This window comes from Dasypus novemcinctus, chromosome 6 (assembly GCF_030445035.2).
Source record: "Dasypus novemcinctus isolate mDasNov1 chromosome 6, mDasNov1.1.hap2, whole genome shotgun sequence".
Classification (NCBI taxonomy): domain Eukaryota; kingdom Metazoa; phylum Chordata; class Mammalia; order Cingulata; family Dasypodidae; genus Dasypus; species Dasypus novemcinctus.
In genome coordinates this window covers 41,296,182-41,314,376 of record NC_080678.1, presented here as the reverse complement: position 1 = coordinate 41,314,376, position 18,195 = coordinate 41,296,182, and the positions used below count along the sequence as shown (strand labels likewise).

Below are 18,195 nucleotides of genomic sequence, written 5' to 3'. Positions count from 1 at the left end.
TGTTTATTGTAATTATTGATATATTTGGATGTATGCGGGTTTCTTTTTTCCATTGTCCCATCATTTTCTCTTCCTTCTTGCCTTTTTTTGGATTGACTGGGTGTTTTTTTCTCATTTGATATTTTGGGAAATTATATTTAGTTTCTATTTTTTTTTGGTGATTACTTTAGAAATCCTTACTTTATCAATGGCTAAAATTAATATTTTTTGCCTCCTTCCAGACACTATCAGGGTTTTTAAATTCCATTCCTCACCTCACCCTCTGTCAACTTATGTTATTGTGATTATGTATTTTGATTCTTTTAATTTTTTTCTTTTAAACTCCCTTTGACATTATTACTGTTTTACATATCCAGTGTTCATATTTACCTACTTTCTGTGCTCTTCATTTATTCCTTCTTGCATTTCACACCTTCCATCTTTTTCTTCAGGTGTGGGACTGTAACATTTAATTTAGTAAGAGTCTGTTTATTTAAAACAAACAACAAAAAACCCCTCAGTTCTTATTACTATTTTTCATTTCACCTTCATTCTTGAGAGACATTTTTGCTGGGTTATAGAATTCCAGACTGGCAGTTATTTTCTTTCAGACCTTGAAGGTACTCTAATGTCTTCTGGCTTTCTCTGTGGGTGATGAGAAGCTAGCTAACAGTCTAATAACTGTCACTTCTAAATGTAATTAGTCTTTCTCTTGGTGCGTTCTAGGGGTTTCTCTTTGTCATTAGTATTCTTAATTTGCATTGTGATAGGGGCTTTATGAATTTCTTTTTATTCTTCTTGGGATTATTTGGATTTATTAAATCTGTGGGTTAATGTTTTCCATTTATTCTAAAGAAGTCTCAAAATAGTAACTCTTCAAATATTGCCCCTGCCCATACTACCTCCTCTAAGATGCTTCTTCAATGTATATTAAACCTTTTCACTTAATCCTCCTTACCTCTTAGGTCACTTTCATATTTTCCATCACTTTGTCTCTCTCCAATAGTCTGAATAATTTCTTTAGTGCTAGTTTCCAGTTTACTATTCATTATTTTTTCTTTTGCTATGTCTGTCTGCTATTAAATCTGTCCATTGATTTTTTATATTTCACTTTATGCATTTCACTTCTTGAAGTTCTGTTTCTTTTTCAAATCTGCCTAGTTTTGGTGGGTTTTTAAAAAAAAATTTTTTTTTGAGTTTCTTTTTTTTTCAAATATTTACATATATTACATGTAGACCTTTTATAATCTGTGTCTGATAATTCCTTTACCTGAAATCTTTTTCTATTTCTAGTGTCTTTTGTTTCTGCAAATTCTTGCTCATAGTACCTTTCTTCCTTTGGAGTAATTTTTCTTAACCGTGAGCACATCTTCTTTGGAATTTTATTTGAGGAAATTGAGACCCATGGTGAATGAAGAAGAGGGTTCCTCTGAGAGGATATGTGTTTTCTTCTGCCAGTCCCCTGAGAGTACTAGCAATACAGGAGTATGTTAGGTTAAATTTTTCTGAACACTCAGTATGAAATCAGAATACATACCTATGTGAGGACTGTGCATGATTCCAAATTATCAAAGTAAGTTTTGCCTCTTCTCTGAACAAAATTTCAGACAGACAGTTTTCCTTATATACTGAGTTCTGTATTCTGGGGGTAAAGTAGGTAGGAACTTTACTGGGGAGGATTAGACTCCTCACTATGGTCAACTGAGCTTTGGCTCTTGGTCCCTGTGCCCTCCAGGCTATGAAAACTGAAGCGGATATCTTTAGGGCAAAAGTCAGTTGTAATACTTTCCTTTCCAGGTTTCTACAATCATTCTTAGTCTCTGACTTGAGATTTTCTTCTTTTTTCTTCAGTTCATGGGTTCTTTTAAGAAGATTTTGAAAGTATTTTATTAAAGATTTTTAGTTATTTTCAGCAGAAATGCTGATCCTGGCACTTAATCCACCATATTCTCAGAAACGTCATATACTGAACCCATAACCTAATCCCATAAAACTTGCCCTTTCACTTATATATCCTGAGTTTTTAATAGTACCGTCATCTTTTCACTGTCTTTCTCTCTACTTAATTCTTTGTTCCTATTGTTTTTGTTTCTGTAGACTATCTCATATTTCCCCCCTTCTCTCCTTACTGCCAGTACATTAATTCTGGCATTCATCACCTCTTTTAGACTTGCTTCCATGCTCCCAATTTTCGGGTCATCATATATATTGCTCTTAGTTTAATCTTCACAAGGCAAAATTCTAATGATGTCACACTTATGTTCTAGAACCTGCCTAATGAAACATTTAATCCAAATTCCTTAACCTAGCATTTGAACCCCGATTATCTCTGTCTTCAGTCATGTCTGTCTTCTCTTGTTGCTTCTTATCCCATCTTGCCATTTTCTCACATACAAATGTTTTTTCTTCAAGACTGAACCAAAAAAATTTTTTTCAGGAAAACTTGACCTAATCATTGAGCTCTCATTCAAGTTTAACCTTTGTTATGGCATTTTTTACTTTCTGTTCTATCTGGTTTCATAATTTTGTGAATATTTTATATATTCCATTTGATACATACTCACTGAAGGCAAGATCTGTATCTGAGTCTTTGTATCTCTCAAAGACCCTCAATGAAATGGATTAATGTAAAATAGATTTTCCCACTCTCCCCTGCCCATTTAAAGATCTATAACTCTTCCCCACTGTTTTCTATACGGACTATTCTGTGTAGTTGGATGATTAGCTCTGCTGATTGTTTGAGTCTAACCTAGTGATTCTTAAGTTTTTGTGCTTTTGATGGGAGCAGGGTTGGATATATTACAGATCTTTTTGAAATTCTGTTAGCAGTGGAAAATGGTTCTCCATAAAAATTTTAAGGTATTCATGAGTAGACCTCCTGAAACTTATCCATGGTCTACATAATATACCAGGTTAAGAACCCATACTGTTTCTGTCATTGTACTTTTTACCCTGTATTATAGTGAATCTCCATCAAATCAAACTGAAGGAACTGTTGTACTGACTTGTAGAGTTTGTTTTTCTTTTCCTTAGAAAATCAGTTATATCAGTTATGATATAATCAATTATGTCATAGAGTACTTATTTTCAGATAGTGCCATTGGTAATTGGATGATTAACAGAAATAGTTAAGTGAAGAATAATATAAGTAATTGATATATATCTCAAATATTTTAATTTAAAATATATAAAGTTGTATTCACTAACAAATCTTTTAATGTGGTGCCAGGGCCAATTTTAAGTTATTGACATGTTGATAAAGAAGCTTTTGTAAGCCAACTTTATAATATGTCACCTGGAGTTTCTATTTGTAGTTCTTTAAAGTGGAACAATAATTGTAACATACCTTCAGAGTCATCTGAGTGCATATTCCTTATAGGTTAAATTTTTTTCTGTCTTTTACAACTGCCTTGCCCAAACAAAGTTGACAGTGTTTTCATTTATTTATTTATTTATTTATTTAAATGACTTTATCTTCCAAATCATTCAGCTATCCTCAAATCATCCTCTTTTTCATACTCATGTTTCATTGGTTTCATTTTATCTAATTAAATTATATAATTAAAGTATCAGGTAAAACTGATATTACTGGATTTAAGAATAACTACACTAACTTTTGGTACATATATAGTTTATTTGGAAGCAATAATTGAGAGGGTAATTTACTAGCCGCAAATGTGCAGTGTATCATGAGGATCAATAAGTTTTATAGAGGAATTGGGGAAAGTCAGTTTATCTAGTGAGTGGGTTAATAAAGTTCAGTTAAGGTAGATCAAGTGTACAAGATTAATAGGTCTATCTAGAGGAGAAAGTAAAAGAGTCACAAATATATCTCTATCTCTAGCCTATGAGAAAAAATAAACTTCAGGAATAAAGAGATAATCTGGAAAGGAAGTTATTAAGGAAAGATTTGAGAATATGGAAAAAAGTCAATATCAAGAGAGATTATATTTTAAGACTTCAATCTTTATGTTAAAAATGACCAGGTCTGTTATGTGATATTACAAATTTAAATTTAAAATTCAGTTCATGTGGGAAGCGGCTGTGGCTCAATCAGTTGGGCTCCCGTCTACCATATGGGAGGCCCTGGGTTTGCGTCCCGGGAACTCCTTGTGAAGGCAGGCTTGCCCGCACGGTGTGGAGCACCACTGAGTGCCGCCCGACCTGCAGACGCTGCAGAGCGCCGCCCGGCTCACAAGCGCCACGGAGAGCTGATTCATCAAGGTGACGCAACAAAAAAGGGGGACAAGCAAAAACACAGAAGAGCATGCAGTGAATGGACACAGAGAGCAGACAGCAAGCAAGCTTCAAGGGGGGGTGTGTGTGTTTTTTTTAATTAAAAAAATTCAATTCATAATTCATGTATATCTTGAATTTGTAAGATTCTTTATCAGTTAGGGTATAGACCCCAACTTTTTCTTAAAGGACCAGATAATATTTTAATGCAAATTTCCTGTTGTGCAAAAGAAGCCATAGACAATGCGTAAACAAATGGGCATGGCTGTATTCCAGTTAAACTTTATTTATAAAAACTGATGACCTGTTTTTCATGTAAAGTTCTAAAACAAGCAAATTAGCTGACAGCTATGCACCTTATTTAAATTTGGTTGGGGGAACATCATTTCTGCATAACTAAAAGAAAGCAGGGATGAATAGATTCTGGGGGTCAGTTAACAATCTCAGCTATAGACCAAACTCTAAATATATAGATTTGTAATCTAATTCGTTGCAGTTACATTAAGACTCAGTATTAGGGCCTGTTGTATATAAAATTCATGATAGATTTTCAAAAGCAATCAATAGAATTATATTCCAAATTAGAACTATGTTAGATTTTCATTGAGAATAACAGTTCTTAAAACCAGTGATCAATGTTGTTAATGTCTAGACGTTCCTAAGAATTAGTTAATTCTTATACTTTGTTTCATCCTAATTTTTCTGTGACATCCAAATACATTCCCAAAAGACAGGCATTTTAAAGAATTATGAACCTCCAAATCTGTGAAAGGCCCTCCAAAACCCATCTAGGTCTCCTTGCATCCTTTTTGTAAAGTATCTTGTATTATAGACTTGTCGTTGAGCTTTTTGACAGTCCCCAACCCCTGTGATCATTTTATGCAATGGTCAGCTTACTCTTCCATTCAGGAAATTCTCCATCCAGCTTTCAAGTCTTTCTCTTTTTTCTTTTTTTCCCCTCAAAGGAGTGTTTTTTCTCAGCAGATTGTTAAAGAGGGAAGATATTTTAGCAGTTGTCTTAATTTTTTCCTTTATAGTGCTTTATAAAAATAAAAAAGTAATGATGCAGAAGCTCTTATAACACCTGTAAGTAAAAAACCAGTGTCCATTTCATGCTTTAATCACTGTTTTCATCAGTACTGTCTTCCTGATGAATATTGCTATTAATAATAAAATATTGAGCACCATTCACTTACTAGATACTCACAAAGTACCCAGCATTGTGCTCTTTGCCTTGACATGAATGATCTCATTTCCATTTTCACAACTCTCTGAGGCAGATACTACACCCATTTCTACAAATGAGCTGACAGCGGCTCAAGAGAGGTTAAACCTGCCCAGGGTTCAAGGTGCCAGATTTAGGAGTTGAGTTTATTTATATCTGACCCTCAAGCACATGCCCTGTCAATTGAACTATTTTGAGTTATGATCGGTTTTAATTTAATAACTTTCATGTTGTTATCCTGATACATAGCTCTGTTCCAAAGTAAAGGTGTAGGATTTTTTTAGTACCTAAATGTTCTTATTTTTTATTCTTTCTACTCTTGTCTGATATTTCTCTTATCTTGATTTCTTTTATCCTGAAATTAGATTTTATCACAATTATTTTCTATATTCTTCTTCTTCCCCTCTTATAACTATAACAAATGAGAAAGAATAAGTCAGCCTGTGATTATAGTTGTCCTTTTCATCCATTACTTGTTTTTTCTTTTTGCTTTGAATGACATCTTGCTAAATCTTTCTCTCACTGTATCCTTGAGCCTACATTTGCATTAAATCCAAGTGACCTTCCCTGCCTACCTCTTCCTCTAATATTCCTCTTCCCCTCCTCTGCTTCCTCATACCAACTTCTTGTTTCCTGCCCATAAGAACATCTCTTATAAATAGTGCATTAAATATTGTACCCTCCCCAAGGGACTTGTGCGGATTAATTAGTTGATGTCTATAAAATGACTGGGAACATAAAATACTCCCAGGTAGTTCTTTATAATGGTATTATTGCTTTTAAAATTCAGTGGCTGCTTCTGTCCTACAAGCTGTTTTTTGTGGTTATTATCCCCATTCCACCTGTGCACTCTCTGAGTGTTTCTGTCTCATCGTGAAATGCTTTATGAGACTCTTGGAAAGATGTTTCATAAAAGTAAATTTTATTTGAAAAATAAAATTGTTTTCTTTTGTTGCAGAAAGAAAGGATTTGATATTAAATGGGTGGATGATACACATGCCCTAGGAGTATTCTCCAGTCCGGTTACAGGTATTCACCCAGTGAATTTCAGTGTTCCCTATCTTATTCCCCAATTTCTCTTGTTACTTGTTCTTATTTTTACTCTCTGTTCCAACCAGTTGGCATTCATTTGCCAATATAAATAATTGGACAGATGAAGGTTTTTGAAGCATGGTGTGTTCCCCTCTTCCTTTTCAGCTTAATCCAACAGTTTTAGAGAGATAGTTCCTTCCAAGGTTATTTACATTTGTAACCGTTGGTCATAACAGTGAATAAACACATTATAGATCGAGGCTTAAGAAGCCAGTGGGACTAAATCTTAGGGCTTTTGAGGGTTTTGTGGGTTTTTTTGCCTCAGATAGGAATTTGAAATAGCACTCTTTATCTAACCTTTCCGATGAGAGATTGTAATAGCAACTCTGATTATATAGTTGGGTCTTTTTATATAGATCATTGGCCTCATGATGGATCTGATAGAGAGGCATTCAAAGAAATTAGAGATGTTGGATCTCGTCTGAACCATCTAGAAGAGAGGTCTGCAAACTTTTCCTATAAAGGGTCAGATAATCAATATTTTAGGCTTTGTGGTTCACATAGTCTCTGTTGCAGCCGCTTAACTCTGCCTTAACAGCAGAGTTACAGCTGGAGACTATGTAAATAGGCATTGCTGAGCTTCAGTAAAACTTTATTTATAAAAATGAGCAGCTGGCTGGATTTGGTTCAAGAGCCATAATTTGCTGATCGCTTCATCTAAAATAATCACTTTAAAGTTGTTCCTTATGGACTTTCTAAAGCTTACCATCTCTTTTACTTGCCATGGGGGCTTGGGGGGGAACTTCTAGGAAATGTTTTCTAAGAACTAGCCTTAATTTTTCGTTTGCATCACTCCACTGTGTCTGCTACTTCCTTGTGTTTATTCAAACTCTTTGCAGCTCGTGATGCTCTAGGTAGTAAACATACCATGGTAAAGATCCGGCCCCTGTCACAGGCCACAAGAGCAGCCAAGGCCAAAGCCAGAGCTTATGCCGGTAAGCCTGTAATCACTGGGGGTTTTCATGTTGATGATGGTGTTATTGTTTTTTCTAGTAGTTGCATCCAAAGTTCTAAAGACTACCACTTTTACTCTTATTGTAAAAGAAAGTGTGTGTTTTTTGGAAAAAAAGGAAAAGGAAATTAGGCATCTGAGTAGTCACTTGGAGAATGGGAGATACTAGCTACAAGCAACCAGTTTTTTTCATTCCTACATAGTGTTCCTCCCCCTACCCCTTATATCTTTGATGAGTGCTGATTCTAGGTGGAACTCTGGTTAGTTGTTTGACAGTCATTGTAAGAAATTGTGTTGATGCAGATAATGAATGAAACCAGAGTTTTTGTACTTTGCCATGTTAATTTCCTCTGATAATCATCTGTCAGACGAGTATTAATTACTGCTGATGCAGCCTTTTAGTCTATTTTGTATGTTAATTACTGAGTTAAATCACTTGGAGCTGGAATGCTTCTCCCTTACTCCCTCCTACTCCTCCTCTTTTCTCCCATTCAGAGTTCCTCCAGCCAGCAAAGGAGCGTCCTGAGACTTCAGCAGCCCTAGCCAGAAGGTTAGTCATCAGTGCCCTTGGGGTTCGAAGTAAGCAGAGCAAAACTGAAAGGGAAGCAGAACTCAAGAAACTACAAGAAGCCCGAGGTGAGTTAAAGTAATTGCCTACTCTAATCCCTTTAAAACTCACTGTGATGCAGTGTGAGGGAAAAAATGAATGAAGCCGGTTGCATTTTGTAGTTTCCATTACCTAGAAGCCTCCCAAGTGTATTGAAATTGTTTTCATGACATATTCAGGAGGAAGACATTTCTGATTGGCCTGCTTATTCCACACACCAAAGTATCCTCCTAATCCATGCTCCTTCTGTTGTTTTCCAAGAGATTGGTTTGGCCTCAGTTTATCCATTGGTTTTTCTACAGATTTCCGCCCCCAAACTCTGAGAAAAATTTTCCTGTGAAGACATAGTAGTCTCCCAGGCAGAAAACTTTATTTTCCTGTGATTTTACTGGACCATGAGTGCCATGATATTATCAAATGGTTTAGATATTAGATGGAAGAGAAATGAAGGAGAAGCCAGCAGTTGGCATTGGTGATAATACTGTAGGAGGTGTTTTGCTTTGTTTTTTTCTTTTATGACAAGTCACATGTGGCTCCATTAGAGTACCTCTGAATTCACTTGCCTTCTGATTATTTACTAGTACTTGAGTTTTCAGAAAATATTTCTACTTATTCACAAGCAGGGTTTTTCTTTCCCCAGAGTTTGGAGTTGAGATTAAAATCTCTCTCTCCCCTTTATAGGCTTTTGACTTGCATGTAAAGACTTGAGACTCTGGCTTAACACTTAAATACTTTTGATCAACCTTCAGGCTTAATAAAGTCTCATTGCTTTAGCCCACAATCTGTGGAATCAGTGAAGGCAATTTATTCTGAAATTTTCACTTACCAAAAAGTAGCCTCATTTTTCCATTAAATGAATTAAAGTTTCAAACTCCTTGTTTATTGCTAGTCTAACAAGGCCATTAATACTTCTGTCCACTCTGCTTAGGTGATAGCAGGCAGTTTGCAGGCTCTCAGCTGCACTGACCAGATAACCAGTGACAGAGTGTGTCATGGCAGGTGCTAGAGTTTCAGAGTTCAACCCAACTAATCTTTGAAACTTTAGTGATTATAATGAGGCAGTTTTGATTTTTCAATGCATTGTATACTCAAAGTCCACTTACAAGCTATAGAAACAGGAGGATTCCTGTGGCTTTTATACTTGGCAATAACAAAAGTAGATTGTAGGAGAATGTGCTGTGTTCTTAACCCTTTAGTAATTGGTTGTCTCTGAGGAAAATGATTATCTGTGATAACCATAATTACCTCATAGATAATAGCAGTATCTATAGAAAGAGATATATTTCCTTAATGTATCTTTTAAGATACCACCTGTATCTTCAGAGACTGAAGCAACTGTTTTGCATGCATGTATATTATCGTCTTGAGTATTACTCTCTGTTGCTCTGTAAGCATATTAATGTGCCATGCTGCTTGCAGGATTTGTTTTAAATGTCCAGCTATACAAAGGATATTTCAGTATTGCAATTAAAAATGAGAATGCTAGCCAAGTGGGCACTTCATTACTTTTTAAAAGGAGTTTATTTATGAAGAGGTAAGTTCTTCCTATTGAGTGATGTTGAGTCTGTACAGATTGTAGAGGACTTTTCCTTTATTTTACTTCACAGCTCTCCCATTCGTTCTATCTGAGTGAATACATGGGGGGAAAATCCTGAAGTATCTCTTTCTGGCTTCTTACTGTACTGAGCAGATATTCTCGTGCCTTTTTGCATGGAGCCCGAGGCTTCTCACTTAAAGGTTCTTTCCATGTAGGAATTAAAAGTAGTGTTTAGATATTGAGCAAAACAAGTATTTTTTTCATCCATTGGAGGGAAGCACCTGTGTAGCATAGTGGATAACATTGTATGGTGTGGATTCAAAATGCCTGGGTCCAAATCTTAGCTCTGCCATTTACTGGCTGTGTGTCCTTGGGCAGATTATTTTCTCAAGGCCTCTTTTTCCTCATCTGTAAAATGGAAATCAAGTGAGATAATCCACAAAAGATACTTAGCCATCTTCAGAAACGATAGGAACTTTCTCCTTCCTGTTTCTATTGGCTTATAGTAAGTATGTGATTAATGTTAGCTTCTGTTGTTTTTATTAGCAATAGTAGCAAAATCATTATATGGTGACGCTAGCACAGAATCTAGTGCATATTTTTGTAATTACAGTTTTTATTTTAAAATGCCTATAATTTGTCATTTAAATTTGGTGTTCACTAAGCACCTGCGCTGTGCTAAGCATTTTGTTTCCTATTTTGGAGAATTAGATGTGAAAATTTTGTTCCTCTAATTAAGACTTATAATTCTAGTGGGAATGTCTACCTTGAGTAAAATTCGTGCCTCTCACTTAGTTCCAAAGATTTTAAGATTAAAAATAAAAGCCATAAAAAGATTTTTGCTAGAGGAGCTATGGGTATAGCTCAGTGGTTGAGCACCTGCTTTGCATGTATGAGATCCCAGGTTCAATCCCTGGAACTTCCTTTAAAAAAAAAAAAAAAGATTTTTGCTGATTAAAAGATTTGAAGGAAACTAATGTTTATTGGGTATCTACTTTGTATCAGAGAAGTTGGATAACTGGCCTAATAATCAATACTTTAATCCCTTTTGAAGAAATTTAGGGGTGATAAACATTTGTTTTCTCTTTTTCTTTTTTTGTCCTTTTTGAATTTTTTTCCTAATAAACATTTTTTCCCCAAAAAATATATATACATAAAAGGTTTTTTATATCTCCAGAAAATGGAACTAGACAGTCTTCTTTTTAGTTTATCTATTTAGTTAACAATGTTAAGCAGCTTTCACTGTCAGAAGATTCTTCTTTAGGTTTAGTTTAAATCCACATGATGGTTTAAATCAGTTTCCTCTTCTTTTTTTCTTGATAGAAATAAAGGACATGTGGGTATCATTCTATTCTAATAACCCTTAACTATAAAGATCATTTAGGAAGGAAAGAATCTGTGCTCTAACAGACTTTTTGCCTTCAACTAGCTGCATGGCTGTGGGCAAGTCACTTATACCTCTCCATGACCTGGTGTCCAAAAAAGTGGAAGTAACGCTTGACCTGTGGAACTACAGAGAATTTTCTGAGCATAGCATAAGTTAACATATGTAAAAATGTTGAGAAACATTAGTTACAGATTTAGGATACTTTATTGTTCATGTGACTGTTGGGAATACAGTGTTCATTATAATAATATGAGCCAGTAGGGACAAATGTGTATTATTATGTACTGCTGCTTTCCCTGTCCATTACCTATGGCAGATATTGCTAATCAGTCTTGACTTTCTTGATGAGTTTTGACATGACGATTGCTAATTGATCAGTATTAGCATAGGAATTGAAACCTTGTATATCATCCCTCATATAGGTTAATTAATACTATTATATAATAATCTCCCAGCCTTTTTTTTCTCCCAGTTGAAGAGTTCTGGTGTCTGGTACAGTGCCTGGGACATAAAAAGATACTTTGAAATGTTCATTGATTTAATACATGAATGATACTGGTCACTTGAACTTTTCTTCATAAATCTTACATGTTTTGATTTCATTTTAAATGTTTTGATTAAACACGGTATATGAAACCCCCCTAATTAATGAATTTGGAATGTGTGGTTTGAGTTTTAAATACTTTCCTGCTAAGTTCCTCCAGCCTATTTTGATCTTCTTACCCTTTTAATGAGAAGTCTATGCATTAGTCCTTAAAAAGGAGAATGAGAAACTAAAGCTACTCTGGGAAGACTTGAGAAAATAAATCATATTTTATACATCAAGAGGAAGGGGGTACTTAGTCCCTAAGCATGGGGAAAATATCTTTAAGTCCAGCAGAGTACATAATAGATCACAGCTACACATTGACTTTGCCATGTGTTTTAAACCAGTGTTTCAGACTACATGATAAAACCATGTTTTAAACACCAAATTTGGGGATACATGAAAAGATTGTTGAAAACACTTGATTCCAACCTAAAATTGGAGCTGTAGATACCATTACCTCTCAAAATAAGTAAACCCCTCATTTTCAAAGTTATTTCATAACTTATTTTATTCTTGGGGATAAGTGATTTCCTGGTTCAATCTAAAAGGCCACTTTTAAGTCACAGGGATGAAAGGCAGAGTAAGCAATAATTTGACCACTTATTTTGATTAATTAAATCACTAAGAACTTAAAATTGTCTCTAGTATACTTGGGGTCAACTACAATTTTTTAAAAAATTTAATCACAATTGTTCCTTCTGAAATCCTTTTTAGGTATTCCATTATTCTACCTTAAAGAGCAGTGCTGCATTGCTGGCTCATAATCTAGGTCTTTTGGCATATTCTTGGGATCTTTTCTCCCTTGGTGTGTGAAGTTCCCTTCATTTCTAACCACATTTCCTTTTGTTTTAATGTGGTACTTTTGTCTGAGAGGCAGTATTAATTCTGCATCTGCTGTTTAATAAACTTTACGTCCCTCAAATAGATCAGAGATGAAAGTGTGAACTCTAGGACGAACTGACCAGCTAACTAATTCTTGCTAAGTGAGAGTAGTTCCTTACATTGACACTAACACATTGGTAAATTATTCTGCTGTCCATAGTTAAATGTTCCTTGACATTTACATGATCTAGACTATATATTTTTCCAGTATATTGGTGATTATATAAATATTTGGTAAATTTAAAATATAAAAAACCTTGCTAAAATTAAAAGGTTACTTTTATTACTTCTCCTTGATCTGTCAGAACAGTCACTTCATAAAAGAAGGCAATTAGATTACTTTGACCAGACTTCTTCTTAACAAAGCAGGTTGATTATTACTCTGTAGGTGGTTATAAATGACTTTTGTGATGATTTTCCCCATTATTTTCTTAAATGTAAAAGTAAATATTGAAAGTCTTTAATTTACAGGATCATCCTTTTTCCTTATTTTTTAAAAAACATAACCCTAAAATGGCCCTTTTCAATCTTCAACACTATCCTGTGTGAAAAGTGGTAACTCACTGCACCATGATATCAATCAACTCATTTAATACAGTCATTTCTATCAATTTATTTATTATCCTGGGACATAAAAGACTTAAAGGCCAGCTTATGTGAATGTTTTAGGTTAATCATTTCACACTAATTCTTCTAATCCTTAGTGCCTTGCCCTTAAGACTGCTATTGGGCTTTCTCTTTATTTAGTTTACTTTTTAAATTGTTGAATATAAAGTTAATAGGAATTCTTTTCATGCAGTCTGTCAGCTATTATCAGCTTTCCTTTCTATTTAATAAAGGGACAACATGTTTCTTTATCTTTCTGTCAGTACATTTTTTTCTTCACGTTTTTTCCTTTTCTTTGTAGATACTTTCAGATGATATTTTAACACATCAGGATAGTGTAAAGACTGCTGGTTTAAAAATTAAGGGCCTGGGTTCCAACTTCAATTCCTTCAGTTCTTTCCCTTAATCTCTATTTTCACAGCTTTAAAATAAAGACAAAGTATTTTTAAGTCTCATCCTAAGCTATGTTTCTCTACTCTACTCATGTTCTGTATTTCCAAATTTATGCTTCCCATTTTCACTATTTCTTAGTACTTCTCAATTGGTTTCTTTACTCTAGTAGTTATCTCATATGGCTTGCCACCAGAATTTCCTCTTATATGTACATATATTTGATAATACTGGAATACAATCTCTTATTAGAAAGCCTTGGGGCCAGAAATGTTTCAGATTATAGAAAGATAATGGTTTTGTAATATGTTTCATAACACCAAAATCAAACACATTAACATAAATATTTCTGCATCAAAGTATTGACTTCACATTAAATGGGATATTTAAAGACTATAAACAGCCTGTGTCTTTCAGATCAGATTTGCTACCAAATGAGTTTTGACCCCAAACTTAAAAAACAACTTCGTTTTCAGAACTGTTGTGATTTTGGAATTGTGGACTGTGGGCCAGTTATTAAGTTTGTCTACTGCTCCTGTATTTCTTTGCCTTCTATACCACTACCTATATTACCTTCCTGATTTAAGTTTCTGAGCTTACTGAAAATTTTGCTTTCTCAAAATTCACTTTTCTGGTTTCCTCACTTTTTCTTGGTATCTGGAGCTAATTTCTGATCATTTTCCTCCAAGGTTGCCTTTGCCTTTAGATCCCCTCCTAACTGCTCCCTGTTTCTAAGAATCAAAACCACAGTACCTTCCTAAGAAATCCCAGAGTCCTTAAGACAAGCCAGTTATCCATAGTGCTTTATACCAGGGAATCCCAGCCCAATTCAAGCCTGCTTTAAAGCTGAGTCACAGGGCCTTTCAGTTTGGAATTCACTGACCCCATTTTTGCCTCTTGTTACTTTCCTGTTATATTCAGATAATACCACAAGATGGTGCCCAAATAGCGGTGAATTTCTCTTTCTCACATTTTCAAGTGCCAGTCAGCTTCCTGAATAAGTTCTTTGCCCTTAAAAAATGAAGTTAAATATAATATAGGAATTTTGTAGGAGCTTTTCCTGATTGGGAAAGATATGTCAAAATAGCAAGTGTTAACTCTAAACTCATCTTGATTTCTGTGATCCCCTTGGTTCATGGCTTGCAAAATTCTTTATAGGCATTATCAATCTTAAACAGCAGTCCTTGGAAAGAAGTACTTAGGCTTATCATCTACATTTTATGGTATCAAGATTAATGACTCGCCATGAAATTAGAACTGGTATTTATGGCACCTAATGAAGTGCTTGGATCACTAAACCATGTATGGTGTATATTTTCTCAAGTCTTGGTGAAAGTGTTAAATGGAGAACCAAGGTTCTATATTAAAAATTGAAGATCAGATTGTCTAGATTTGTATATTTTTTGTTTTGAAAAATTGTCCTTAGTTCTCCTCCATTATATGTGGTCATTTTTCCATATTGGAATTTTTTTTTCCAGAAGAGTCTAGCTTCTGGAAGTGCTCTGAGAATACTGAAATTTGGTTTGCTTCTGAAATATTTTTTTCAGCAAGGTTGTTGTAGTAGAGAGAAATGACTAAATCCCTTTTCCTTTTGAGCAAGAAGGTAAAAGAAGAATGTTGAAACATATTCTCCATTCTTGTTGAAATACTTGTAAAGATCAGTAAACAGGGATGATTAAATTCAAGCAACAAACTCAGTTGAGATGTAAAATTAAAAGAAATAATTTTAAAAAGTGATAATGCCCTCTTCCTGGCCCCCAACCAAATGGTGCCAGTGTGGGACAGATGATGGCTTATTAAACAGAAGTCCCCAAAGAGACCAGAACAAATATTAGGGATAAGAAGCCTCAGGACCTAAAGAAAAAAAAAAAAGTTATCAGTAAGACTAGAATCTGGGTGTTGCCAGATTCTGAGTTATTCCCCATACTTTTTATTTCTATAAGCCCCAGATCTTTCTCTTTTTATTATTTAATAATAAATAAAAAAGCTTTTGTGTATAGTCATTTCCACTCCCAAAGTACATAGAAAGTTAAAGATGTTAACTCTTGGATTCAGGTAAGAAGACCAGAAATCTACATATCTCGCTATTAAAGATTTCCTTGAATTTGGAGGAAGGGAAAGTCACTTTTAACACTGCCCTTATTTACAGAGAGAAAACGGTTGGAAGCCAAGCAACGGGAAGACATCTGGGAAGGCAGAGACCAATCTACTGTTTGAACATCACTCAATACGAGGGATAATTCCATGAATTCAGAAAATGGTTCCATAGTCTTCATATAAGAGGATCTTTCCAGAATTCTATATACATGCAGAAGTGCATATAATGAAAGAGAGAAAAAACGATCAAGACAAGGACTGACTGGGTATAAGAGAAGATAGACTTCTGTCTGTCTTCACTTCGAAATGCAGTTCTTTAGAATCACCTTACTGTGATGGGCATAGGAGGGAGCCATTAACTAGGAAGAAACTTGGAAGAAGTGACTTATGAGAGTCCCTTGGCAGAGGGTAGTCATGTTAGCATAGGTCACACTTCCAAGATGTCTTAGGCAAAAGCAAAACAGAACAGGGGACTCAAGTCTATGGGGATGGGAGATGGGTCCTGCAAAGGCAGGGCATTTCTTAGTATCTCACGAAACTGAGAAATGCAGTACAGGGAAGTGGGTAATAAAGGAGGGAGAGGCAGTCAGCCACACAGAGAGAGAATAGTGTCTGGTATACTTGGCATACACAGAATCTAAACTGCCAGGTCCCAAACTCCAGAGTTGGTGAACTCTGCAGCAGATGTGGGTATTGGACTCCAGAGTTTGTACTCAGCTTAGTGCCTGGGAGTGTTTCAGCTGCACAGCAGCCAGGGGGCCATTCTAGCTTCATTCCTCATAGAAGCCAGTCTTGGGAGCTGTGCACCAGTTCCAGTTTAAGCAGTAATATGTTGTGAGGAGGAGACATTAAAGATCATTTTATGACATGTATCACTCTGTTATTTGTCAGTTTTGTCATTCCCACAAAGAGAAGAGCAGCTCTCCTCTTATTTTCACTGCTGTAATACTGTACATGGTTACATGGATCTGTTGCTTTTATTGAACCACACTGAGTAGAGAGCTGATTATCTCCCTATCCCAGAGAATGCTACAAAAGTGAATATCCTGGGATTGTTGGACATTGATATATGGTAGCTTCTCCCCTTCATGCCCTCCTTGTACTCCCCCATCCCATTCTCTTGCCTTTTCCTCTCTTTCTCAAATCTCACATCCTGCACAAAGCATCTGGCACACAGCATGTCGTTGGTATGATCTTCTCAGCCTGTGCCAGAGGTGCTTGGCAAGTAGCACCAGACCATCCATTAAAATGACGAGCAGTCAGGATAGTAAGAAATTTCCTAAAGGACAGGGACAAGTTAGAGCCATCAACTCAGGCTTTATCCATCTCATATCTGCATTCTCACTGTTTTGGGAAAGCAGTTCTACACTAAAGAAATAATAGTGGCTAGGCTTTAAGATGCTGAGGTGGCAAGAAATAGTGTTTCATTGTGCCTTCAGCTAAAGCAACAGCCCTTTTTAGTTCTCGTGACAATGATGGATTATTAGCATTGCTTAGAACATGGTAGAGTGGGGCTCTATTTAAATATTCCTGAAATGACATGGGCCTTGGGTCTTAGTCTTGACTCAGTTATCCCTGCTGCTAGTCTGAGAGTCCTTTTGTAGTACCTCAGCATTACTTTCCTCATTCTTGGTCACTTTTGCTAGTATCCCTTGTTCATATTTGGTGCTTCCATCCCAAGTTTTGGAGATTAAAGAAGTCCTCTTGACCCTTCTGTCCCGCTGCTTCTTAGTCCAATGTCATGTCATCCTCCCCACCCCTTCCCCCTTAGGCTTGTAGCTACAGAACCTGTGCCTTCAGTCATCACAGAACAGACCTCTAAGCTAGGCAGGTCTCTTTGGACAGTGTGGCTTCATTTAAAAGGAAACACTGGGAAATGCAACCAGGCTTCATACTAAGCAGTATATCTCTGAGTTATACTTTTGCTCTGCTTTGATTCTTAAAGGCCAGTAATGACCTTGGGCAGTAAAAAAGAGATAATTGCTCCTATCACTTGCCCCCTTGCCTTCGAAGGTGCTTTTCCCTTTTAATAGCATTTTAACTTTTAAGGGCAATGTTAATGGTCATACAGAGCCCCATGTTTATTCCTCAGTTTTCTTGCACTTCTTATATTTTCACCTTGTTATTTTTGTTCTTAATGCTGTATTCCAGGTGCCTAGGAGCCTGTGCATTTTTTTTCAGTTAACAATCAGCCAATCTGACTTTCAGATCTGCCCTTATAACTAGACCAGGAGAAAGAATTTTTTTTCAGCCAACACTTAAAAACTATGGAGTGCTACTTCCTCTACTTTTAGTAGAAAATGTACTTTTTAGTTCTATTTTTCCAGTAGTTGGGATTGACATATATAGGCCTTACTGCTTTTCTCTCAGTGATCAGTGATGCCTATTTTTAACTAGAGGTAAGAGGGCCTGCCATGATCCAGCACAGACTACATGGAGCTTGTCCGGATGGAAATCAAGTCCTTGACCATATTAAAATCATACCTTCACAAGCTGAGCTAACTGGAGAGCCCTCTGTAGCTGCCTCTGCTCCTTTGTTACATATTTGGAAAGACAGCTGATGTACTCTGCTGTGCATATATGCTATTTCATATATGTTGAGTGTCTAAATCCTAG

The 18,195-nt window shown here is 35.8% G+C and overlaps 1 protein-coding gene across 6 annotated transcripts in view; it reads left to right on the top strand.

Annotated features, from left to right (window-relative positions):
- Positions 1–16,451, top strand: part of R3HCC1L (R3H domain and coiled-coil containing 1 like) — a 129,149-nt gene extending 112,698 nt beyond the window's left edge. For all 6 annotated transcript variants that reach the window (XM_012524598.3, XM_058298642.1, XM_071215727.1 and 3 more), the window contains 4 exons: positions 6,399–6,469; positions 7,372–7,467; positions 7,980–8,120; positions 15,632–16,451. In XM_012524598.3, the coding sequence (XP_012380052.1) occupies positions 6,399–6,469; positions 7,372–7,467; positions 7,980–8,120; positions 15,632–15,699 (376 nt within the window). In that variant the 3' untranslated portion in view covers positions 15,700–16,451. The remainder of the gene's footprint in view (positions 1–6,398; positions 6,470–7,371; positions 7,468–7,979; positions 8,121–15,631) is intronic.
- The last annotated feature ends 1,744 nt before the right edge of the window (positions 16,452–18,195 follow it).